At 39.5% G+C, this 25,050-nt stretch overlaps 2 protein-coding genes across 4 annotated transcripts; one reads left to right on the forward strand and one right to left on the reverse strand.

Annotated features, from left to right (window-relative positions):
- Positions 1-721: 721 nt before the first annotated feature.
- Positions 722-11,557, forward strand: rars2 (arginyl-tRNA synthetase 2, mitochondrial). 3 transcript variants are annotated; one of them, XM_041958238.1, is made up of 20 exons: positions 722-858; positions 982-1,055; positions 1,150-1,252; positions 2,346-2,429; positions 2,509-2,609; positions 2,706-2,761; positions 3,198-3,281; positions 3,362-3,438; positions 3,625-3,783; positions 3,921-4,027; positions 4,933-5,028; positions 5,475-5,535; positions 6,368-6,444; positions 7,262-7,386; positions 7,719-7,786; positions 7,906-8,015; positions 8,828-8,923; positions 9,062-9,136; positions 9,284-9,347; positions 11,058-11,557. In XM_041958238.1, exons 1-20 carry the CDS (start codon positions 823-825, stop codon positions 11,142-11,144), a joined length of 1,740 nt encoding a protein of 579 aa, XP_041814172.1. In that variant the 5' UTR covers positions 722-822; the 3' UTR covers positions 11,145-11,557. The 3 variants fall into 3 exon arrangements, with proteins under 3 accessions (XP_041814172.1, XP_041814173.1, XP_041814174.1); XM_041958239.1 differs by lacking the exon at positions 722-858 and having other exon boundaries at positions 999-1,055; positions 1,154-1,252; positions 11,058-11,553; XM_041958240.1 differs by lacking the exon at positions 722-858 and having other exon boundaries at positions 999-1,055; positions 1,154-1,252; positions 2,346-2,609; positions 11,058-11,553.
- On the reverse strand, positions 9,694-24,920 carry slc35a1 (solute carrier family 35 member A1). Its single transcript, XM_041958242.1, has 8 exons — positions 24,743-24,920; positions 24,278-24,458; positions 23,496-23,655; positions 15,634-15,786; positions 15,388-15,454; positions 14,883-15,059; positions 14,660-14,794; positions 9,694-12,777 (listed from the first exon to the last, which is right to left on the reverse strand). Exons 1-8 carry the CDS (start codon positions 24,750-24,752, stop codon positions 12,644-12,646), a joined length of 1,017 nt encoding a protein of 338 aa, XP_041814176.1. The 5' UTR covers positions 24,753-24,920; the 3' UTR covers positions 9,694-12,643.
- Between the last annotated feature and the right edge of the window lie 130 nt (positions 24,921-25,050).

The raw sequence follows: 25,050 nt of genomic DNA on the forward strand, positions 1-25,050 counted from the left end.
TAATAATTAAAAGTAGTTAAAATAAGCAGAAGGTGTAAGACAGCTGGGCTTTTGGAAACCAGGGAATCCACTGATGTGAAATGAGTGGAGTAAGTCAAGGGCAGGTTTATTGTCGCTGTTGGATTTACTTGGAAAATTACCAGACTTCCTGTCTCAAAAGCTAAACCTTATGAATACTGTAGGTTTTAAAGCCCACCTGTTAGAGAAATCCTCTAGGTGGGCTTTAAAACCTAGAACACAGGCGTCCTGTACAAGTTTAAATGGGACTCAACTCAAAATGATAAATTAAATTGCTTGTTATATTCCTGATTATACTGAAAAAAATCTTACTAATGTCTGTGAGCTTATCAGAATTTAGCATCGTACCATTTACATTAGATTTTGTTGTCAAGGAAACGCCATCAAGTTAGATCAAACCGCACCCAACGGTCTTAATTAAGTGGTTTCCTGAGTTTAAGTTGTTAAACACCCTGTGAATAATAATCAGGGTTGTTTTTAGAACTTATACGTTGATGGTTACTTATTTAATTATGAATGTTTTATGTTACAAGAAAACTAAAAGTTTGGAGCTGGGACGTCGGATCAAGTGACCGCGTAGAGTAGACGATACTCTAAGTCGGGAGCAACGGTGATTATAATGGAACAAACCTTTCCACGTTGTGACGAACGAGGCTTGTGATTGGGCGAGCTGAGCGGAAGTAGCGTGACGAAGGAGGAAGTATGGTAGCTATGTCCATGTCTATGTCAATGTGAACTGATGACACAAAATTTGATTGTAGCTAATTTTGCGATAGGTTTTTTCTGTTTGCACGCTTAAGAAACATGGCTTGTTTCTTCAGAAGAAGAATTGCAGAAAAGGTAATGAAGCTGAAAGTCTTGAAAGATGACTCTGCATGCTAATGCTAACTTTATGTTAGCCTGTGCTCTGTAAGCTTACCTCAGACTCAAGTCTTACACCTGTTTGTGTGTTTTGATGTGCAGCTGGGTAGGACGTTGCAGCAGTCTGAGGATGCCTTCATACCAGCTCTGTCAGCGGTTCCAGTCTTTAAGAAACAGTTAAGTGTGTTTAACATTACTTGTCTTTGAGTCTACATATGTGTGTGTCCTCTCACCAGTTTGTTAAAGCTCCCTGAACCTTGTGCTCCTCAGGCAGACTGTTGACTTCAAACTGTCAATTAGTACATTACGAATCAGTGGGATTTTACCATCCAATGGTGACATCCAGCTGCAGACTGAAGACTTGGCCTCTCGGGTAAGATTCAGAGGAAGGATTTTCATGACACAGTGTATTGCAGTGGTGGAGGGAGTATTCGAATACTTTGCTTGATAAAAGTACTAATACCACACTGAAGTAAATACTCTATGATAAGCAAAAGTCCTGCATTGAAAAGTAAGTTATAGTATGCAAGTATAATCAGGTAAATGTACTTATTTAGTATTAAATTACTCATTGCAGAAAAGTGTCCCCTGTGACTGTTATACTGTTACATATTATATTATTGTATATTTATTTCTCATTCCTGTAAACGCAGGATTTAACTGTTGTGGTGGATTGAGGTGGAGCTCATTTTGAGCTATTTTATACAGGACTGCAACTAGTGATCATTTTCATTATGAATGAAGCTGCTGATTATTTTGTCCATCGATTGATTCATTGATTTGTTTGTAAAAGTTCTGATAATGGTAATTCACAATCAGCCAGAGCCCAAAGTGGCGCCTTCACAATGCTTGTTTTTGTCCAACTAATTCACCTGAAAATGATTCAAAATACATGAAAATTATCATAATTGAAAAGAAAAACTGCAAATCTTCAGTTTTGTTAAGCTGGAACCATGAAATGTTATCAAAATAGTTTATTTTCTGTCAATCAGCTAATTAATAATCGTCTCAGCTGTACTTGTGTAAACTGCTTGGTAGATTAATTTATAACGGCACATTGTATTTTCTAAACTCTTTTTGTGTGTTTTTGTGTGTAACGATATACATTTTTAAAGTATGGAGTAGCTAAAGCTGAAAATATTAAGTATAACTACCTCAAATTTGTAGGTAAGTACAGGACTTGACTTGAGAACAGTTTTTTTGGCCAAGTTATGAATCAGGTTTTCACAAACACCTCAACAGTGTCTCAAGATCAGCTTATTACCACTTAAATATCAGAAAGACGAGAGAGTACACCCAAAAAACAGACATAGAGAGACGCACACATGCTCTTATAGCTTTTAAAATAGGTCTGAATGCTCCACTCTTCATGTTAGACACATTTAAAGGATATAAGTACATTCTTCTGCAGAGAATCCTGAAGTCAGAAACACGCAGGGTCATGAAATCTACTTTGCATTTCTCAGTTGAAGCAGGACGGCGTGGTGGAGGACATATCAGCTGGATGTGGAGTCGTCAACTTTAGAGTTAATCGCACACTTCTTGCACAGGTTTGTCAGTTTTCTTTTCCGCTGTGGTGACATTAACAGCCTCGACAGTGATCAAAATCTGCTCTCCTGCATCTCTCAGAAAATGCTGGAGCCGTTTGGAAAGGGCGAGGATGAGAAATTCGGGTTAAATAGTGAGCTTTTCAAAACTCTCAAGAGAGGAACAACATTAGTTGAGTATAGGTATGTTTGACAAGTGTTTGTACATCTTCTTTAACACTACATGCATGGTCTTCCCCTTGTAGATCAGACAGAATTAATGTGTTTTTCATGTTGCAGCTCTCCAAATATAGCCAAAAAATTCCACGCTGGACACTTGCGGTCCACAATTATTGGTGAGTTTTGGCTTTTGAGTTAATTAATTCAGTAATTCAAGCTTTTTATGTTTTGTTTTTATGTTACATGAAATGCAGTGAAGTAGAGAAAGTACTGCTGCATTTCTGAGGGAAATATTGTACTTTCAGGATTATCACATGGCATCTTGTTTTACTTATGGTTCAAACAGCGTCCCAAGTTTTTTGGAATTATACGTCAGCCAATAAATGACAAGAAACTGAAGTCCAACAATGCCAAATATATGATTGGTGGCAGTGTCTCCCTTTATAGTTATTTCAGCTAGGTAGAGACTGCAAAATGCTCCGCCCATTACATTTCCTGGTTGCAATTGTTGAATAAACTCATTTAAGGGAACCTTGTTAAAAATGCTTATTTATTTTATGGGTTGGGTAAAGAAAATGAATAATAATCCATTAATATTATCTCCATCTCCAGGTAACTTCATCGCTAACCTGAAGCAGTCGCTTGGGAACAATGTTATTCGAATGAACTACCTGGGAGACTGGGGTATGCAGTTTGGTGAGTGAATAATTGTTCAGAAGGTGTCCTGTGGTCCAAATCCACTGAATTTCCTTGACGACACCAGTTGTGGATTTCAGGCTTGCTGGGAGCCGGGTTTGGCCAGTTTGGCTGTCAGGAGAAACTGAAGCAGAATCCCTTACAGCATCTGTTTGAGGTGAGTCTGAATGTTTGGCTAAAGTGACACACTGACTCTAATCACAGAGCGCTGTGGTATCTATCATGTATTTAGACCTGTTTGACAAGTTGAATGAGTGTGTGATAAGAAACGTTAACCGTCTCCCCAAATGTTTGCTGAACTGCCATCCCCTGATTCGTTTTTTTTGTTTGTTTTGTCTTGCAGGTTTATGTTCAAGTGAACAAAGAAGCAGAGCACAATGAGGATGTAAAACAGGCTGCCAGAGACTTCTTTAGACAGCTGGAGCAGCACGAGAGCGAGGCTGTGTCGTTATGGCAGCAGTTCAGAGAGATCACAGTGAACGAGTATCAACACGTTTATAAGGTACAACCATCTGGACTGAATAACAGCGAGCTGACGCCACGGTCAAAAACCTAAACTCTGAAACAGAAAAGAAAATATCAGCAGAATTAAGAGAATCATCTGTTGTAATGACAGACTGTCGTTTCACATCTTTCCAGCGGTTAGGGGTCCACTTTGATGTTTACTCTGGGGAGTCTTTCCACCAAGATCAAGCCCAGGAGGTGGCGCAGCAGCTGCAGAGCAGAGGCCTGTTGAAAACCTCTGAGTATGTGACAGCGTGTGTGACGGCCTTTAATCTGAAACTGGCGTGACAGACGTGACAAGTACACACGTGTTTGGAGGCCAGTAGGTCCCAGTGGGTTTATTTACTGACGGAGTAGTTGGACTATATGAACTTTATGAGTAATGTTAATGTTTAGTTCAATTCTGTGTCGTACAAAAACAAGGGCTTTACATACAAAAGACAAAGTAAAACAGCATACAAGTGCAGATAAACAAGAACATCCATGCACATAAAGACACATGAAGATACACACGTGCAATGCAGTCACACATACTGTGGTCGGCTGTTGTGTGTTTCGAAGTTTAGGGTGTTGGAAGTGTTGGCATCCATGAGGAAAGAGGAGGGCAGAAAATATAAGACTTTTCTTTTCCCTGATCCCAAAAATAATTAAATAAGTTCGCCCGACCAGCATAATCAGCTGATCTCAGATCTTTACTGGTGTGTGTGCCGCAGGGCATAAATACCAAAGATATATTTGTGAAGTAGTTTCATGCAGCAGCTTATCCACCAGAGAGCACTAACAAGTTGATTTTTCAGCTGTAAGTCGATCACTGCTCTTTAAAAAACTAATTCAGGAAATTCCTATGAAATGTGTCGGTTGATAAATTATTAAAATGTATTTTTAAAGTCTCACATTATCGATGTCAATATCAGAGTCAGAAATACTCAGTTGCTGCAAGAACTATGAGTTTTCTGGTGTTTGCCTTCCTACATCACTGCCTATTATTTATTACTCATTAATTTTAGCATCTATTCAGAGACAAGCTGCAGACAGATTTTTATTATCTGGTGGCTTTTTGTGTTCAGTTTTTTCTCATATGAAAGGAATTGAATGAGTGCTCCTTCATTGCTGAGGTATTTTTAAATGAATGGACTTGTATTGACAGGAAAGGAGCAGGTGTAGTGGATCTCTCCCCGGGTGGAGACATGAGCAGCGTCTGCACAGTGCTCCGCAGCGACGGCACAACGCTCTATATCACCAGGTGAGCACCGCTGGAAACGCTCGATTAAAATACAAAAGCTATTAAAATGATGCATTTCACTCCATTAACGTCCCGACCTGGAGAAAATACTGAAGCAGCCCACAGAGTTTACACAATGTGACTGTAGACTTTAACAGAACATTCAACATATACAGTAAAAAATATTGGTTGAAAATATATGAATTTAAGTCCATTAACTCAGTACAAGTACATGCAGCTGCAAACATTCCCCCAGATGCAAATTATACAATAATATTTGTATTTAAAATGTTTGTATGGAAAGTATGTGTGTGTAAAATGACAAATAAATGACCTTGATTCTTTGAAAACAGACATATGTAGATATTTGAAATGACAGGTCAAAGCTGAGTTATCAGATGAATCATTTATAAGATATAACAGCTCATTTGGCAATATTAGCTTATTTTCCATTTTCTGGATTTCAGAGATCTTGCGGCAGCCATCGACCGAGCAGAAAAATACCACTTCGACGAGATGATTTATGTGGTAAGAAAACTGCTGCTAAAGACGTGACGGAGCAGTCGTATCTACAACATGAGCTACAGTAGTAAAATGTAGAATTAGCACTGTAGTCATATGTGATCAGTGCGTAACGGATTTTAATGATGGAGCTTAAATTATCTTCTTTTATAGAGTTAAAAACAGTTAATTTTCTGAGGATTCACTAATTATATATTTTTTTCCATAATTGATGAATCATTTAAGCTAAAATCCCAAAGTTCCAGGCTCTTCTTTGTGAGGATTTCTTTGTCTCATGCGACAGTCAGCTGAACATCTCTGGGCTTTAGACTGACAGTTGAAAAAACAACACATATAAGGGTGTGATATTATGTGCGATGGACCTTTTTCACCATTTTCTAGTCATTTTATGGCCTAAACAACCGATTGATTAATTGCAAATTTCAGAGATGATAAAAATAGCTTATTTAAATGGTGTTTTTGATTACTTTGATATATTATACATTATGTTCTGATGAAGGATTCATGCCTAAATAAGTCAGTTGGGGTGGCAGACGGGTGCTGACTCAGCAGTTTACCGACTCACTTTTCATGACGAGCATTTCATGAAACAAGTGCTTTCATCCACTTTGTTGACACCAGAAACAAATATGCAAAACATGACAACTAACGTGACGACTAACGTGACGATGCCAAACACAAAAAGGCAAAATGGAAGCGAGGACGTTTACTCACAGCTATCTGCTGATGTGTGACCACAGAGCCGCTTAATCAAAGTTTAGATCATGTGTTTGTCCAGCTGTTACACTCCACCCATGAACTTTACTGCTGCTCATTTATCATGTTGTTTCTTTTCAAGACAGATAAAAGTCAAGCGAATCACTTCCACCAGCTGTTCCAGATCCTGCTCGCTATGGGACACGCGTGGGCTGACAGGTAGCAGCAAAAACACCTGAACACACACAGACAGGTTTAATGAAGCTGGCAGATGTCACTTAATGGAAGATGTTAATTAGAGATCAGAGGGTGGTATTATATCTTTGAGTAACTTTTCACACTCTGATGGAAATGCACGTCATCTTTAAGAGTATTTTCGCTGCCTGGTTTCACTTCATGTAACCAGCACCCGCCCAACCACAGACAGCTGTTTTAATTACAACCCTGATTCAGAAGTCTGAACGCTGTATAAAACTGTAAACTGCTGCGTAAAATGTAAAAACAGAACAACAAACAAACAGACTTTACCGACATTTGTTCAGTGAAGTGTTTCTGAGCCCATGCACTAATTTGTATCATCATTTGGTTCAGGAAGTTATCACATTCTGTTTTAGTCATGTTTTAAACAGCGTCCCAGCTTTTTGGACTCGAGGTTGTAGAAACATTGATGTTTTGTCTCGTGTGAAGTGAAATGTAGCCAAATACATTCAATAATTTACTTCAAAAACCTTTTGAGATGTCTCACTCAAGTATTTCATGTGCATTTTCTATATGTTTTGTATCAATTTTATGCTACTTGATACCTCTACTTCTAAAAGTAGTGTATATCAAAAGCAGTCTGTAAAGTCCTTCAAATTGGCTCCACCTCCACCATCGTCAACATTAAATTGCTGTTAATGCATCAGTAATAATAAATAGTAAGACTGAAAATAGCCATTTTGCATAGTTAGTACCTCTACATTTTAAAGTATTTTTTACAGTGTTGTGACCTTGGCTGTAGTAAAGGATATAAATGCGTGTTCACCACTGTCTGCAGGTGTCAGCACGTGCCCTTCGGCCTGGTGCGGGGCATGAAGACCCGGAGCGGCGAGGTGGTGTTTCTGGAGGACGTGCTGGATGAAGCTCGGGCCAGGATGCTGCACAACATGAGCCGGGCAACAAGTAAAGCCTCTCACACATTAGGCACTTATTTTGCACACAGGCGCGCACACGACATAGAGGTACTCGTTTCCCTTCGCTGCTCAAGCAACAGCAGAGTAATATTGTGCGATGAAACTGACCTTTGATGCATTTGTATAATTACCTTAAAGAAATGAGGCCATTACTGTGAGCGCTGGCACTCGTGTTGTGCAGCTCAATACAGATGCTCCCCGATGTCTCAACCACAGTATAATTTACAATTGTTTTTCCAATATATCAGGATAAATTTGGTAACCTGGCCTGAATGTTGATTGGCAGAGTGCCAGTGACACCAGCTCTCTTTCTGTCCACAGCAACAAAGGAAATGGAAAACCCAGAGGACACCGCAGAAAAAGTGGGCATCAGTGCATTAATAGTCCAGGTGAGCTGGTTTTAAACTTTACCTCTGAGCTCAAATATTCAACTCCTGCCTGTTTCGTCTCTTGATTCGTCTGCACGGTGTGAAAAGAGACTGAAAGTTTTCCATTGACTTTGTTTCAGGACTTCAAAGGCCCCCTGCTGTCAGACTATACGTTTGACTGGGACAGGATGCTGCAGGCTCGGGGAGACACAGGAGTTTTCCTCCAGTACACGCATGCTCGCCTCCGCAGGTCTGTAAGCTTCGGCTGCTGAAAATGACAAAACTAATTGTCTTTAGTTTTAAATGTCTGAAAATAATCAGAAATTATCTTGTTTTGAATGACCAACAGTAAGAATTTCAAAGGTATTCAGATGATGATTTAAAACAGAAAAACGATCCTACTTTTGGCTTCATAAATTAATTTAGTACAAGCCATGTCAAGTCATACATCCTTTGATCAACTAATCATTTACTGGAGGTAAAGTTTATTTTATCAGCTGTAAATTTTACGTGTTAAACAGTCTCCACATTACATTACTTTAAATGTATTGCAGTAGTCCTTAATTAAGGTAGTGGAAACCCTGCATTCCAAATTGTACTTAAGTAAACAGCAAAATGTACTTGTATGTATCAGAAGTACAAATTGAGTCTTACATTATTTTGGTAACACTTTATAATTATATATTTATTAAGGAACACATATTCACCATTAGCCCGCTGCTTGTTAGCATGCATATTAGTAGCATACTGGCTCTTTGTCATCATAAAGCACTTATTAATAGTAGTTAAAGGTGAATATGTGTGTCTTAATACAACCCAGATTCCAAAAATGCGATGCTGTGTGGTCTGCACAGTTAATTTCAGTTACTAGCTCTCCTCCAATGTCGGTCTAGTGTTTGTTTGCAATATAAGAAACACAATCGTGAATCCACTGACCAGTTGCGGTCGCTCTTGGGATTTAGTCTGATACACATACATCCATATGTGCATGCTATTTCATACATATACTCTCCAACAAGATGCTGAGTCATTCACAACTTTACTGTGACGTTCTTACTGCAGTTTAATACAGAGGAATGAAGGTGTAGAAGCAGCTACGTTTGATCCATCCCTTCTACTTGAGCAGACCAGTATCACCATCCTGCAGCACCTCCTTCGGTAGGCAAAGTACTTTTTAAAACCTGTCACCTTTAATTCCTCTGCGTGTTTCAAATATAAGACAATAAAATATGTCACAGTTGATCAGTTTTCAGTATTTGCTCCACATTTAACACATTACTTGATCTGGTCTTGTAGCTATGATGAGGTGTTGTACCAGTCATCACAGGATCTGCAACCGAAACACCTCGTCAACTATTTATTAAAGTTGTGGTAAGGAACCGGATGTTTGTCTTGAGGGGTTGGGAACAGTTCCTGCACAGTGTTTACCTGCTTCTTTATAGTCACTGTGACCATAAAGGTGTCTGGCAGATTTTTTCTCAGGGGTATTAATATTTATTCTTATCTAATCTCCTTCAGCCACATGATCGCCTCAGCACACAGAGAGCTGCCGGTTAAAGGAAGCGCTCAGGATGTTGCACAGGTACAGAAAAATCATTTGTGTACATATCTGCGGTTTCTCCTATAAATGCACCATCATGTTACATTAAACAACGCTGATTCCAGAAAAGTTGGGACGTGGTATAAAACGTAAAAACAGAGTCATTTGCAAATTAGCTGTTTACTGCCAGCAGTTTTCTGAAGTGTTCCTGAGCCCATGTAGTAACATCTTTTATACAATCATGTGTTCACAAAGTGGTGAACCTCGCTCCATCCTCACTGTGAGCGACTGAGCCTTTCCAGGATGCTCCTTTCATACCCAATCATGATACTATCACCTGTTACCAATCAACCTGTTTGCCTGTGGAATGAGCCAAACAGGTGTTTTTGGAGCATTTCACATCTTTCCCAGTCTTTTGTTGCTCATGTCCCAACTTGTGTGAAACATGTTGCGGCATCAAATCCAGAATATTTACAAAAATCAATGAAGCTAATGAGGTCAAACATTGAATATATTGTTTTTGTGCTGTTATCACATTCAGTTTTATTTATGTTTTACACAGCATACCGACTTTTTGGAATCAGTGTTGTATAATCAGGAAATCCTTAGCATCCTAAAGACATTGAAGTAATTACCATAAATCAACAAGATTTCCAAATTGGTTGCCTCTATCAGCCTCTGCAGTGAATCAGACATTTTCTGCAGCAGGTTTGGACTGCATTGTGACATTATTTTGTGGCACAACATACAGGACATACAGTACACTATGAACGTAACTTTTCTATTCTCTGCAGATGGCTGCAAATTCAAGGAAAATATTTGTCAGACCAAAATTGTTATTTGAAACTTATTACTGTATTGTTTAAACTCTAGTTGTTGGTGGTCTGCGTAGTATTAAAGCAAGACATTTTAACTGCAGTACAAGAACAGGAGAGTCATCAAGCAAGCGAGCTGACTCCGTAATGTTAGCTCCATTGCAATATCTATCCAAAGTGTGCTAGCATTAGCCACCATAAGCTAGAGAATAAACTGAAAAATTATTTTTATTGCTAAAGAATTCAAATAACCCTTTTCTTACAAATGAAAAGTTAGTCTTGCTTTAAGTATACACTTATAGACAGTAGCTTTGTCCCAGGCAGAAGAACACATTTATTTTTGACAAGAACACTTTAAGACATTTCTAATACTGTTATTAAAATTACCAGTGTTGCAAATAGAAAACGCACTATTTGATTGTGTTTTCAGTATAAAATGATAATTCAGTCTTTATATCATAGTACAGAAAAATCTGCCTCTTAAAGATCCAGTGTGTAAGATTTAGGGGGATCTATTGGCAGAAATGGAATAGAATATTCATAAGTATGTTTTCATGAGTGAATAATTACCTGAAAATAATGCTCAGTGCGTTTTCTTTACCTTAGAATGAGCTCTTTATATCTACAGAGGGAGTGGGTCCTCTTCCCCAGAGTGTGCCCAGAAACTGAACTCTGGCTCTAGAGAGGGCCTTTTGCATTTTTAGGCGGGGGTTGTTCACTTGGTTGCAGTCTGGTTGCAGTCGCTGCTAGATTCCACTAAATCCTAAACACTGGACCTTTAATGCAGAGAAAAAGTGACCACAGATAGTGAAAAGTCGTCTTCAGGTTTAGCTGACACCACTTATCAGCCTGGTCATGAACTGTTTACAACAAATAAAAATGCTCTTAAATGCAAAAATTAAACATGTATATTATCTCATTTGCTAAATGTCAACAGGCAAGGTTACGACTCTTCAGCGCCGCCTGCTCAGTCCTGGCCAATGGGATGAGGATACTGGGCATCACGCCAGTTGATAAAATGTGAAACTTAACAAAGTTTGTTATTACCTTATCAGTGTTAGTTCACCGCTGTAGTTAAATTCTACTGTAAATAATAAAAAACATATTTTCAAAATTAAATCTCCCCATTGATTGAACTCTCCCACAGAAGGATTTGCTTTTCCTACTATTGTCTCAGGTATTTTCCACTCACACAGATTATACTCAGGTGTAAATCAAAGAAAGTTACTCCTCAGTGAGTCACTTTGGTTTCATATTGACTGTTGCTGATGCTGGAAATGTGTAAAATCAGAGCAGAGTGATGCAGCTCGACTCATTTTATACTCACTGTTGATGCGCTGCTGACTAACGTCAGTGGGTAACCTGATAGTAATGAGAGGCACGTTATAACAGTACAGTTAACAGAAGAATGGTATAAGTGGTTCAGATGAGTTGCACCTGAAGGCTTTTCTCAGTATAAACAGAATATTTCAAACAATTTACTGTAAAACAATAAATGGAGTAGCTGACTTGTTTAATGGGAACAAGACAAAGTATTGATGCTTCTAAGCTCATGGATAAAATGATTAAAAACAGAAGTGTTACTGTTATTTAGCCTACCTTCATTGATATAAATGGGTGTAGGCAAAATAATAATCCGCCTGTATGTATAACAGGGTACAGATCAACAACAGTGGCTGATTTGGAAAGGCTGAACAAAAGAGAAACCGCCCTCCAAACTCTTTAAATGTACGCGCTGAGCCAAGTTATGGTTGCTCAGCTACAATTGGACAATCACTGTTAAAGGGGAGAATAAAGGAACGATCAGCTGAGAGTACAGTGGTAGGGTTGTGTACATTCTGAGTAGAAATAGTAGCTGTCTCTTTTACTCCCATCCAGTTTTAATAAAAGCTTCAGAACAGAAGGCAACACAGATGTGATACAAAATATAACGAGATGCTGGAGAGATGATACTATAAACATAATCACACATGCAATCTGTCGTCATCCTTCCTTCAAGTATGTCTTCTTGTGAGTTGGGCACATTCAGAATCAGCACTATGTGATATGGACATGAGACACTAACACTGCACAGTGTAAAACAGACTACTGATTGATAAGGAGTTGTGATACTTATGGGCAGATATTTATCTTGTTACTACTTATCGCTCCAGCATGGCTGATGATGAAATGCAAGACTTCATTGATTGTTTCTGATTATTTACAAACTTAAAAAGCAGCTATCTATAATTGTCAGTTTAAAAAAAAGTGTTTTTTTATAAATGAAATATACTATATATTCATAATACTGTCACCAGTCCCACATGGGTGGACGTGGGCTGGACAGAGGGAGCAGACCTACATTTAAGTGGAACAAAAGCTGGTGTCTCTGTGATGAGGTGGACACAGAGCCAACTCAACTTAGTGTTCATTTGGCTCCCTGATCTCCCCGGTGCAGGAGCTTTTCTAGGTCCCTTGAAAAGATAACCCCAACACAGACCTGGTCCACCAGCGAGACAGACTCCTCTGCTGCAGGTCGGTGACTCACACAGTGATCAGTTTTTGTTTGGACTCGCTGTCCACGTCTTGCCTGCTCAGCTTGGACGTGTCTTGCTTTGGAAGTCCGTACAGGTAGATGGAAATACACACCAGCATGGCTCCAGAGGCAAACGAGGTCGCTGCACAAGAGGCATAGAGAAGCAAAACGAGACATTTCCTTCATTAAAAATCTGTGGAATGGGTATCACTTCTGAAAGTTTGTTTCTTCTAATGTTTCTGAAGACGCTTTGAAAGGTTCAAAGCAGAACATTAACAGGGAAAAATTATTTTACAGATCCTGAAATGTCCTACTAATTTAAATGAACAAGTTTCCCAGAATTAACATTGGTTTGGTAATAATTATATGGGAAACAGAGACGCAGTCCCAGACGAGTTATTTGAGTTTAGTTAGTTTGTGTGTGTATAATCAGTCGACTGATTGAAAGTGTCAATTAAACCGGGGAGAAGATTCATAGTCACTACAAGAAACTCTGTTGTCCTTATTCTGTGAATTGTACCATGAGTGAGTGTTTCACCTGCAATAAGTGTAACTGGAATTAAATATTAAAACATTGTATCAAGTGAATGCGGTTTTTCCACTTTCCTATAATACCAAATTGCACGTCCTTTGCAGAAACATTAGTAAGAACTCAAAGCTACAATTTCAGCTGCTTTCTAGAACAGAAGAGGAAACTATGGGAACCATAAAACGAAGCGTAGACCAGCTACAGTAGAAAGATTATCATGTAAACCTGTAAGTCTCAGAGTTTGTCAGTTCTAACCTGACAGTGACTGTGAATGGCTCCACACGGTTACAGGAAACATGAGCTGCCCACTCAGATCACCCACATTTACACATGTATGCTCTCTATCCTGTTTCAGAGAACAGCTAATTTGGTCCTGGTGACTTGACATCTGTCCTCGCTAAAAAGTAACTGAAAACGTTCTTCAGTGTGTCAGTGTGTGTGTGTGTGTTGTTTATTCTTTAATAAAAGACACATGATTCTGATATGCTATTACTATGCTAAATGTTATGCAGCTGGCTTCTTTTATTAAGAATGTGCAAACATTCATCAACATACAGAACTGGACTAAACTGGGGCCATCCTTGTTGGCTAAAATAAACTCCCTGAAAATGATAATTGTTCCACAAATCAACTATATTGCAAACCTTTATCTTTTAGCTGCCCTCCTCTGTAACTAACAAGGTTCAAAAAAGGATGTAAATGCTTTTCTTTGTTTTATGAGCAAAAGACCTTCTTTTATCAATCAGCCCAGGTCACAGGGTCAAAGTCTTGTTTTACTAAAAACTCATCACTTTGGCTAATAAACCTTTTATTGAAAGACTTGGGCCATGATGATTAAATACAAACTCCCCAGAAAGGACTTGTGGAATTGAGGAGCTGTATAATGTCTATACTCCCTAAGGAAACTCTGACTAATAGCTCAAACAGACTCTACAGGAAATATTTTCAGGAAAATCAGGTGGCTAATCTAAATCTAGATTTTATAGTCTTGTGAGACAATCTCACCAGAAGGGATGGAATTACTGGCTCAGCAGACTGGCCCTAACCACAGGTCGTACAATTGTGCTCAGGCATTCAAAACAAAAAACATTCTCCTTTTAAATGAATGGTTGGGAGAAATGACCAAAATAGGCCATTATGAACAGTTCATCTTTAAATTGAACAACAGACAGGAGGTATTTTTGAAAATATTGGGCCCTGACATGAATATAATATTGAATGTCTACTAGGGAGAAACTGATTATGTTATCAGAGTTGTTATCATCGTTTGTAAGGGATAGCCTCCACAGTATGATAATGATATCATTATGTCTCTGAAAGTAAAGCGATACAGTGTTCTCTGTGAAGGGTAAGGGTTCTCTGTGAAGTTTCTAGTGAAGAGCAATAAAAAGTGAATTACAAAAACAAAGTCATGAGTCACAACACCACAAACAGAAGGACTGCAGAAACTATAAAAATCTATTTCAACAACAACCACCGTGAGAAACTAACGTACTTATCTTTAGTCCAAACAACATGACAGACGCCACAGTTGAGAGGACGATGGCGGCTGCAGCGGAGAAGCCCTTCATGATGTTGTCTGTGTACTTCACCACCACCGATGTGTAGAGGCCACCCACACTGGCCAAGACTGGAAGGACAAAGAGCAATGTCAGCCAAAATACTGCGAAGAAAAGTGAAATCAAACAGAAAACATCCTCGGGTTTAGTCGTACTTACACACTACAAAGCACACCCAGGGTGTATAACCGAAGAAGAAGCCATTCTCCACCACCTTTTTACCATCGTTCACGTAAACACCAATCAGGGTGACCACGATTCCAGACAGGTACATCTGGATGTTTCTCACCCACAGAGATGTGTCTGAGCTCTTCAGTACCTTCTCAAAGTACACACCTCAAACAGAAAGCAGACACAAGACTGTTAATATGCCCAAATATGTTATGATGGGTGTATTAAATAATGTTAAAAACAAGATGACAGATCTGACTCAGCAGCAGTGCAAATAAAATAATCAATTAGCTTTAATGAGCCTGTGATGACAAAAGAAATCTGTTGGTATCGTGTTTGAGTCCATTGTCATTTGTTTACTTGGCTGGTGAATGCTTTGGCACAGTATTTGTTTAGTAACTGAATGTATTTGTATTATGTATAGTTGATTGATCAGTAACCGGCAAAAAATGTGAAACCACTAGCACTCCTCAGAATCCTATGCTAATTTTACCTGCAAATCCAGAGCAAAGGACAGCAATAGCAATGGCCATGAAGCCAACAAGCGGATTTTGTTCAATCTGAAAAAAAGAAAAAATATATAATAACAGTAAGAATAAAACATTAAAATATTATCTGCAGTGTGAGCAGATATACAAAGTAGGTAACTAAAAAGCCAGATCTATGATAGTATGAGTCACAGGACATGGATTATAATTAACTTCAGCACCAGTTAAATTTTAACTTGTGCCACACCCACCTGGACTTTAGTGGCCTCTGCAGGCTTCCACTGGACGAGCGTTACGCCTCCGCAGAGCATGAAGACGGAGAACCACTGCAGCCGACTGAGAGAGCGGTTCAGCATGAGGACTGTACACAAGGCTGTGCACGGGATCTTCAGCTGATAGGTCACCTACACCAGAAAACAAAAGTTAGGCCTAATATCTATTGTTTTTTCTACCTTTTTAATGTAGGGAAGGTGGACTGAGCATTCCTTCTCTGTTTCACACTGATACAACTCCACACATACTGTAAATACTATGGGAACTGATGAGAAGTGCCACTGTGCAGCCATTTGTTTTTCCACCATGAACTTCACATCTCATTGTCACTCTTAGGAAGGTTTAGTTTATCAAAATGTGTTCCATACCCTAAAACCAAAGCTAAAGTGGACTACAAGCTTCAGCTTTCGTGCACAATCATGATGTGTCTAGTAGAGCCGAAATGAGTAACAGGAAGTTAATGTTTAACTTTATGCAAAAAACATACACTGGTTCCAGCTCTACAAGTGCCAGGGTTTGCTTCCTTTCTCTGTTTTAATTGGAATATCTTGAGTTTTGGACTGCTGGTTGAACAAAATAAGAAATTTGAGAATGTCTCTTTTGGCAACATGCAACAGCCATTTTTTCCACTATGTTTTGACATTTCATAGACTAAATGATTAAGCAATAATCAACAGATTCAATAATAAATAAAAGAACTGTTAGTTGCCACCCAAAGGAGAAAACAATATCAAAACATTTATAATGGCCAATGAAATGGCTGCAGTCCAGTCCTCAGAGGTGCAGTTCTGTTTGATCAGGCTAACTGCCAAGCTACACTTTGTCCAATATGTACAAGCTCATTATTGCAGCCACAACTCAAAGACAGCAGCGATGAAAAGCCCATGTCACAAAATTACATCAACGTACATTTGTATGATATTAATTTTTATATGAATTTGTATTTCATAATTTGGCAGCTGTCGACATCACATAATTTGGTAAAGATCGAGCTAGTGCGCTTTATCTGACATGTCGTAAATAAGAAAACTGCATTGTGTTCTCTACACTATTTCATATTCAGAATGGAGACAACAGTCCTAAAATGCACCAAATAGTAAATAAGCTACTAAACAGTTGTTTATTAGAGCTGCAACAATCAGTTGATCAACAGAAAATTAATCAGCAACTATTTTGATAATCAACTCATCATTTATTTCATCATTTAAGTAATTTGTTATTTAAAAACTCTAGGCTTACTCTGACTTAAGCTTCTACAGTGTGAGGATGTGCTGCTCTTCTCTGTTTTCTCTCATTGTAAACTGATTTTCTTTGGTTTTCAGACTGTTTGCCAGTCAAAAGACATTTTAAGACGTCACATTTTAAGATGTCACACAAGAAACTGTTTGAAATTTTTCAACATTTTACAGTCTAAATCAGGGGTCGGGAACCTTTTTGGCTGAGAGAGCCATGAACACCACATATTTTTGAATGAAATTCCAGGAGAGCCATACAATATGTTTAAAACTAAAAATACAAGTAGGATATTTCGATGCAAATGCAGCATGGCGTGTGTGGAAGTGCCGCTTTATATTTGACCGCTTCATAGATGCAATTTTATCATTGCATATTAGACACACAGCAGAACCAGCTTTCTCCACAAAGGCAAATTCCTCTGTCCATTCCTGCTGAAAAGTACGATACTCGTCGTCTTTTTTTTCTTTTAGCCATCTTCTCAGAAGCGTGTCAAAAATTAGTTAGCTGACAGCGGGATTAACGACACTGTAGTGCGCCCCTTTGCGCATGCGCACATCGACCGCTATTTTCGACAGCAAAATACAGCAGCCTCACTTAAACAGTGCCTGTCACTACCCGATCTGCGTTGCCTCATCTGCGTTGCCTTTGTGATTGATGGATAGATAGATAAATAGATAGACACAACGACATGTATGTTTGCCACTTTCCCACTGAAATGACTGCGAACCGGCTTTCTAGTCGCTGGCTCGCGCGTGCGCAAAGGATTTGTCTGCGAGCCAGATGCGGCCGTCAAAAGAGCCACATCTGGCTCGCGAGCCATTGGTTCCCGACCCCTGCCTTAGTACAAAGGTACACTGCAGTCTGGGCCACCTGACTGAAAACCTGAAAATGGAAAAGAAAGAATGCTTTTGGCTATCTGGCTAAAACCTTAACAGGACAAGGGGGTACCAACATTGATGAAATATATTGATGTCACAAACTGTTAATGAACTATCTAATTCAGGGTAGATGCGATAGAGCTGAAATATTGTGCAAGTGAGATATGCACATCAGCCTTTTTCTGGTAACTCCTCAATGTCAATGTGAAATAATTTTCCATCAAAGTCTGAATCTTCATATTGCAAACTGGTCTAGTTCCAACTGCTCTTTCATTATTTTAATCAGCGCATCAACAGAGGCTGGACGTGAACTTAGTTTTAATTTTCTAACCTGGTCTGGTGCAACAACACGAAGGATCATGGGTTGTGGTGAGGATGCAGCTGCCATTGTGCCAATGAAAAGAGGCATTTATGACGTTCAAAGGTTATTAAAATATACAGATCATGAACCAGTGATGCTGATTACTGCCGAAAATTAGGAGCAGATCCACTTTCCTGCATGCGGCGTGTTACTGGTTTTACTGAGTGATGTCACACGCATGCAGTAATGTTGAAACAGTTGAAGTTAATCAAAAATTAAAAGTTTTATTAACTCAAAAATAAAATTTAAAAAATGACAAAAGTAAAATCAAAATATTTAAGTTAATAGAAATGTTGTACTGCCATTTCTCCCCGCTTTTCTTTTTTTCAACTGATAACTTGATAAAGCAAGTTCAGTCAATTTGACACATTTTTCAAGTCATCAAGAAAGTGACCTATGGTACCCACTTTACTCGGGGATCAGCTAGGGCTCCCTCCACCATCTGCAGGCGCTACAAAGCACCGCTGCTCAATCCTTTACAGCAACAAAGAGGCATGATCACAGGACCTCTGTGCTGCCTCCCTACACTGGCTCCCTGATAGATTTCCAAATGGTTTAAAAATGTATTGCTTACATTTAAAGGTCTATAATGGTCTTGTCCCGAAACCCATTTCTGATCTGTTGACCTGGTACGTGCCCCCTTGATCATTAAGATTGGTGGATGGAGCCCTGCTGGTTCCTCGCTGGTCTCGGTTTATAAGTGAGGGTGATGGGCTTTAGCTATCAGACCCCCACACTATGAAACTTGCTGCCTCCCAATGTTCCCTCTAAGCTGCGCGCTTGTGCAATCGCGCACTGCGTGAACATACTCAGCGCACAAGAAAATCTATGCAGCGCACAAAATAAAATTCAACAGAAACGTATTAATTAATATCTATATTTAGAACTGATATAATGTAGTTTATTAGACCAATAATATTGTTTTCTGTACCATTTTGCAACGTAACTCAATGAGCGACAGGTGTCCAGCCAATAATACCATACAGTTCACTTACGCTACGCAGCCAGTCATAGCATTGACAGTGTTTGCATTATGTGCCCTGCCCAGCTAACAACAGTGCAGCGGAGTGAAGAGACGCAAATGCTAAGCCCTTATCATGGCGAAACGAACGGGCAGCGACATATCAACTCATCAAGCCAAGGTAAAAAAGACATGCAGTTCTTTAAGCATCCAGAAATCGTCTTGAAGTGGCACATTTGGACCAGCTGATGCGCACAAAGTCAAAGCAAGAAGCAGAGGAAGTCATCAACCTGGACAAAGTGTACAAGCGTTGGAGAAGCGAGAAGGACAGACGCGAACAATAAGGTAAAATTTAACACAGATTTGTGCATATTCTAGTGACATATATGTATTAATCATTAAATGCTGCTACTATTTGATAATGTATGGGCAGGGTTTCCGCTACACGTAATTCATCGTGTCGCACCGCCACGCCTTCAGAATGATGATTTTTTTTTTCCAGATTTAAAACAATTTTAAATGTATATACATTGTGCAAAATGTGAGTGTTTTAATGTGAACAAAACTTTATGTCTGAGAGGTGTATGACTCTCACATATAACATACACATCTCATGAACAACGATATTTTTGTCTTTTTCATTTTATGTGGGCAAAATCAATTATATTAAAAGTAAACTAATGAAAATTGCTGCTGTAATTTGATTCTTTTAATAAGCCATGTAACTTGCTATGATCCAAGGTTTTGAACAGGCATGATACTGGTGTGTGGCCACAGCGTACACATCTGATGTTGTTCACGGTGGTCCTCAGTGTGCTCAGGGAGCTTGTGTGTCTGCTCAGACACATGAAAAATTAGAGGGAACTTTGCTGCCTCCTGAACTCTTGATTCTTTTAAATCTCATCTTCAAACTTTTCTTTTTGTGGAAGCTTTTGGAAATGTTTGATACATTTCTGCCTCATCTGGTTTTATTTTGAGTTTGATTTTGTAAAGCTGTGTGTAACATTGTTATGAAAGGTGCTATATAAATAAAGTTAATTGTTGTATTATTATTATTATTATACATGCATTTTTTCTGTAGTGTGGAAGTCAGTGTCGTATGCCAACACCTCTGGCATCTTAAATCTCCTGGACTTTTACCTGAAAGGCAACTCCTTGCTGACATCTTCACCTTCTTAGCTTGTTGACGTGATGATATTATGATTACAGCTCACCTTGGGACGACACACCTATTGCAATAACTGAGCTGATCTATAAGACTCAGTGTTTTCACCCATTGTCTTTTTTGCACCTTTCATTCATCTTGAATTCTGACCTCCATCCAGTTGCAATGAGAGTAACTCATTCATGTCGACTTGGTTGCGACCTAAGCAGTGTGCATGTGTTTCAGCTGAAAGACTGGGATCTCTGCTCTAAAATGTCCATGCAGCCAATCACACAGATGCTGTCATTAACCTGCACTCGTGCTCATTTGGTCAGCCGGGCTGTCAATCACCGCTGTTCTCAACACACCAAACCAACCACTGGAATATAAAGTAGTTACATCTGTGACCTTTTTCTTCCTCTTAATAATTATAAGACACACTTTGGTTTTTCTGCTACAAGTCCAATAGCTTTATTTCAGGCTGTTAACAATCCTATCTACACAAACAAGACACTTTTGCCACCACCTAATTCCATCAAGTCAAATACAATTTGTATTGGGTTTATTTTAAATTTGTTTATTTTATCGAAATGATTCGTTCTTTGGAGTTACATTTCATTTTGTTTTTGGAAAAAAATGTAAAGGTAGTTTATGATAAGGAGGGTCATCAAATTTCAGAAAATAGCCTCTTGCAGCTCTTGGGCCCAAAATATGGGCCCACGAAGAGGCAGCAAGGAACGAAGACATCCAACAACCAACGCAAGAAAACATCCAACTCACGACGAAGAAGACAAAGAAGAAGAGCTGCAGGAGGCTATTTTTTGAAATTTGATTTTTTTTTTTTCCAAAAACAAAATGAAATGTAACTCCAAAGAACGAATCATTTCGATAAAATAAACAAATTTAAAATAAACCCAATACAAATTGTATTTGACTTGATGGAATTAGGTGGTGGCAAAAGTGTCTTGTTTGTGTAGATAGGATTGTTAACAGCCTGAAATAAAGCTATTGGACTTGTAGCAGAAAAACCAAAGTGTGTCTTATAATTATAAAGAGGAAGAAAAAGGTCACAGATGTGACTACTTTATATTCCAGTGGTTGTTTTGGTGTGTTCAGAACAGCGGTGATTGACAGCCCGGCTGACCAAATGAGCACGAGTGCAGGTTAATGACAGCATCTGTGTGATTGGCTGCATGGACATTTTAGAGCAGAGATCCCAGTCTTTCAGCTGAAACACATGCACACTGCTTAGGTCGCAACCAAGTCGACATGAATGAGGTGAGATTTAAAAGAAGCCAGAGAGTTTCATCGTGTTGAGGGTCTGATAGCAGAAGCCCATCACGCTCAGTAATAAACCGAGACCTGTGAGGAAGCAGCATTTCTGCAAAGGCCCACAAATAAAGCAGAAATAGTCACTAAAAGGTGATGTTAACTGTAAATTGACTGGCTGTTGGAGGCATACAGCCACGAGGCGGCAATTCCAAGTTTGTTCTGTTGTGATCAGCACAGAACCCGATGTTAGAAGCTTGTAGATGGGCTTCCCTGTGGGTTGAAATACACGATAGCTGAGGAATTTCATTTATTTTCCTTTTCTGTAATATAACAGCTCCTTTTTGTAACATAATTATTCATGGACGGGCCTGTTGTGATGTTGAAATCTCTTTTTAAAACTAGGAGCAATTGTACTCAGTTAAGAGTAGAAAGTGTGTGTTACATATGGAAGCAAATCAAATATTACTTTAACAATAATAATGGTAATAAAGAAAAAAAGATTGCTTCATATGGCTTTTCACTGTATTGTATAATGAAGTAACTGGCATACCAAGCTCAACACTGTATATCAGGGGTCGGGAACCTTTTTGGCTGAGAGAGCCATGAACACCACATATTTTTGAATGAAATTCCAGGAGAGCCATACAATATGTTTAAAACTAAAAATACAAGTAGGATATTTCGATGCAAATGCAGCATGGCGTGTGTGGAAGTGCCGCTTTATATTTGACCGCTTCATAGATGCAATTTTATCATTGCATATTAGACACACAGCAGAACCAGCTTTCTCCACAAAGGCAAATTCACCCAGCCCTCTTACTTACTTTACTTTACTTTGACTGTGCTGTCATACACCCCACCAACACAGTCGTGAAGTTTGCCGACGACACTACAGTAGTGGGTCTCATCTCAGATAACAACGAGACCCACTACAGAGAGGAGATACGCCAGCTCACCCAGTGGTGTTCAGCCAACAACCTGGTGCTGAACACAGGGAAGACCAAGGAGGTCATTGTGGACTTCAGGAGGTCCAGAAAGACAAATCACGCCCCCCTTCTCATGGATGGAGAAGTGGTGGAGCGTGTGGACAACATCATGTTCCTGGGCCTCCACATCACATCTGACCTCTCCTGGTCCATGAACACCTCCCACCTGGTGAAGAAGGCACAACAAAGGCTCTTCTTCCTCAGGAAACTGAAACAGGCTGGACTCTCCTCTTGGTTGCTCGTCAACTTCTACAGGGCCACAATTGGAAGCATCCTCTGCCTCAGTGTGACAGTGTGGTATGGCAGCTGCACGGCACAGGAGAGGAAACAACTGGCACAGGTGGTTAAAACTGCACAGGGCATCGTGGGCTGCCCCCTTCCTGACTTAGACTCTATATATGAAGGCTGGGTCAGGAAGAGGGCAAGATCCATCGCCATAGACCCCAGCCATCCGGGCCACAGACTGTTTGTACCGCTTCCATCAGGAAAGCGGTACAGGAACATACGCACCACCACCAACAGACTGAGGGACAGCTTCTTCCCCAGAGCTGTCAGAGCTATCACGCCCAGCGGCCCCTCACTGGAGTGAGAGACTGTGAGAACTATGAGCCACTGCACACTGCACTTCACCTGCACCTTCTGTGTACTTAACATTCAAGTACACACGCACTTAGCTAAATGGTTAGCCATTTGCATTCAGTATATACATTTTAGTATATTTCAGTTGCTGTCGGTTCATTTCACTGGTATATTTTATTCTGTTGGTACATTTCACTGGTATATTTTATTGTTTATTGTTTAGTATATTTTCATTTCTGGTATATTTTTATTGCATTTAGGAATATTTTTACTGCATGTTGATTTATATTATTCTAGTATCTTGATTAACATGGGGGTTGCAATACAGATTTCATTGACATGTCATGCTCAATGACAATAAAGAAATCTTGAATCTACAGTGGATTTATTTGCCCAATAAAAAAAACAGGAACGAGAACATACCTGATAAACTGCTGCATCAAGGTTGCTCAAGGCAAGAAAGGCCATGTTGTTCTGAACTGCATACACTACTGAGGGCACACTCAGCTTCAGCAGTTCTTTCGGACTGCAGAATACATGTTCCACTAAGGCATTCTTCAGTCTGGCGGGACTTCCTGTTTCTCTGGGAGAGGACACATACAAAACACAGATGAAGAGGAGAGGTAGATACAGATGATTCACATAAATAGTCGTTAATTCCACTTATGGAAGATGTTTAATCACTGACAACTGACAACGGTGTCTTGCAATGTATGAAACAGGTCGGCAGCTCAGGCACTCTGATCTTAAGATTTAGTTGTTTAAAAGTGTATAATACATCTAGTTTAGTGATGCTACTTACTTTGCTTTTCAGTTAGTTTTAGTTTTTATGCTGGAACAGGGTTCCCAAATATCTGAGAGTAGCTGAAACTGTTTATGTATTAAAACATATTCTGCCTCTGCTTTTTAAAGGTGAACATTTTCAGGTTCCCTCCTCCATGACAGTGAACAGAATATCTGTACAAAAACAACACATTGAAGGACATCATCTTGGACTTTGGGAACACTGATCAACACTTCGCCATTTCCTGAAGTCATCCTTTAATGAAAAAAACAATCGACAATGAAAATAATCATGAGTTGCAGCCCTAATTTCTACTTACAAGATAACTGTAAAAGCTTTTATGCATAATCACAGTTGAATATTGATGTACACTCCTGTGGTCAGCTTTGTAAAAGAGCATGCAACGGTGGCAAGCACTTACTTCGTGAGCATCCCCAGACTCAGTATTAATTTAATGACCTCAGTGATGCACACTGCAGTTGTGGAGAAGTACATATCTCCTGACGAGGTGGTCCTTGTGTATCGCAGTGCCACTGTGTATGCAGCTGCCACCAGTGTCATCACCGTGAGGCAGTACAGTTTGAAGACCACACTCACATTTTCTGAGGAGAAACAGGGCGAAAATGAAGTGACGTTAATGTAGCTAACGGTCATTACCCTACGTGTCCAGCGTGGAGAACCGTTTCAAGGCTACAGTGAAAAGAGGGAACTTTATCGCAGTTGTTTAACAGTCACAGCACGTACTGCCACTTAATTAACTGAAATGTACACTGTAAAGTACACATAACCGCTGGCTAGCAGCTCTTTAATTTTGCTCATTTTATCCTTCCGCCTAACGGTCCTCTACAGCTAACATTAGCCAATCATGCTAGCTAGTTAAACTCACCGCCGGCCATCGTTGCTCTGGTTTGTGTCCGTCCTGGTGGCGAGGAAGTCAGTTATCCTGCTCAGTTAAACGTTACATGCTATTAAAACTAATCGACATATTCAGTATGAATTCGGCAACGTTGTCCGACCAGCAGCCACCAGGCTCACAGGGTTCATCTTTCTCTGCCTCGCATCGTACCTCCTACAATTCCCGGAATGCTAGACGACAGGAGGGGTGCGTTTGTTTTGTGTCTCTACTTCCGGTTTGTTAAACGTCCGTACATCACTCAAATGTTTGGACACACCTCTCAGTCAATTTTACTTATC

The sequence above is a fragment of the Chelmon rostratus genome, chromosome 18 (genome assembly GCF_017976325.1).
Source record: "Chelmon rostratus isolate fCheRos1 chromosome 18, fCheRos1.pri, whole genome shotgun sequence".
NCBI classification, from domain to species: Eukaryota; Metazoa; Chordata; class Actinopteri; order Chaetodontiformes; family Chaetodontidae; genus Chelmon; species Chelmon rostratus.

Excerpts from the sequence above, each read along its gene's own strand:
- rars2 (XM_041958238.1), top strand. The coding sequence starts at position 823 with ATGGCTTGTTTCTTCAGAAGAAGAATTGCAGAAAAG. Across the intron at positions 3,784-3,920 it reads AGTATCAACACGTTTATAAG|CGGTTAGGGGTCCACTTTGA; the intron begins GTACAACCATCT and ends ACATCTTTCCAG. Across the intron at positions 9,348-11,057 it reads GCGCTCAGGATGTTGCACAG|GCAAGGTTACGACTCTTCAG; the intron begins GTACAGAAAAAT and ends AAATGTCAACAG.
- slc35a1 (XM_041958242.1), bottom strand. Across the intron at positions 14,795-14,882 it reads CTGGGTGTGCTTTGTAGTGT|TCTTGGCCAGTGTGGGTGGC; the intron begins GTAAGTACGACT and ends TTGTCCTTCCAG. Across the intron at positions 12,778-14,659 it reads GTTGTTTGGACTAAAGATAA|CGACCTCGTTTGCCTCTGGA; the intron begins GTACGTTAGTTT and ends CCTCTTGTGCAG.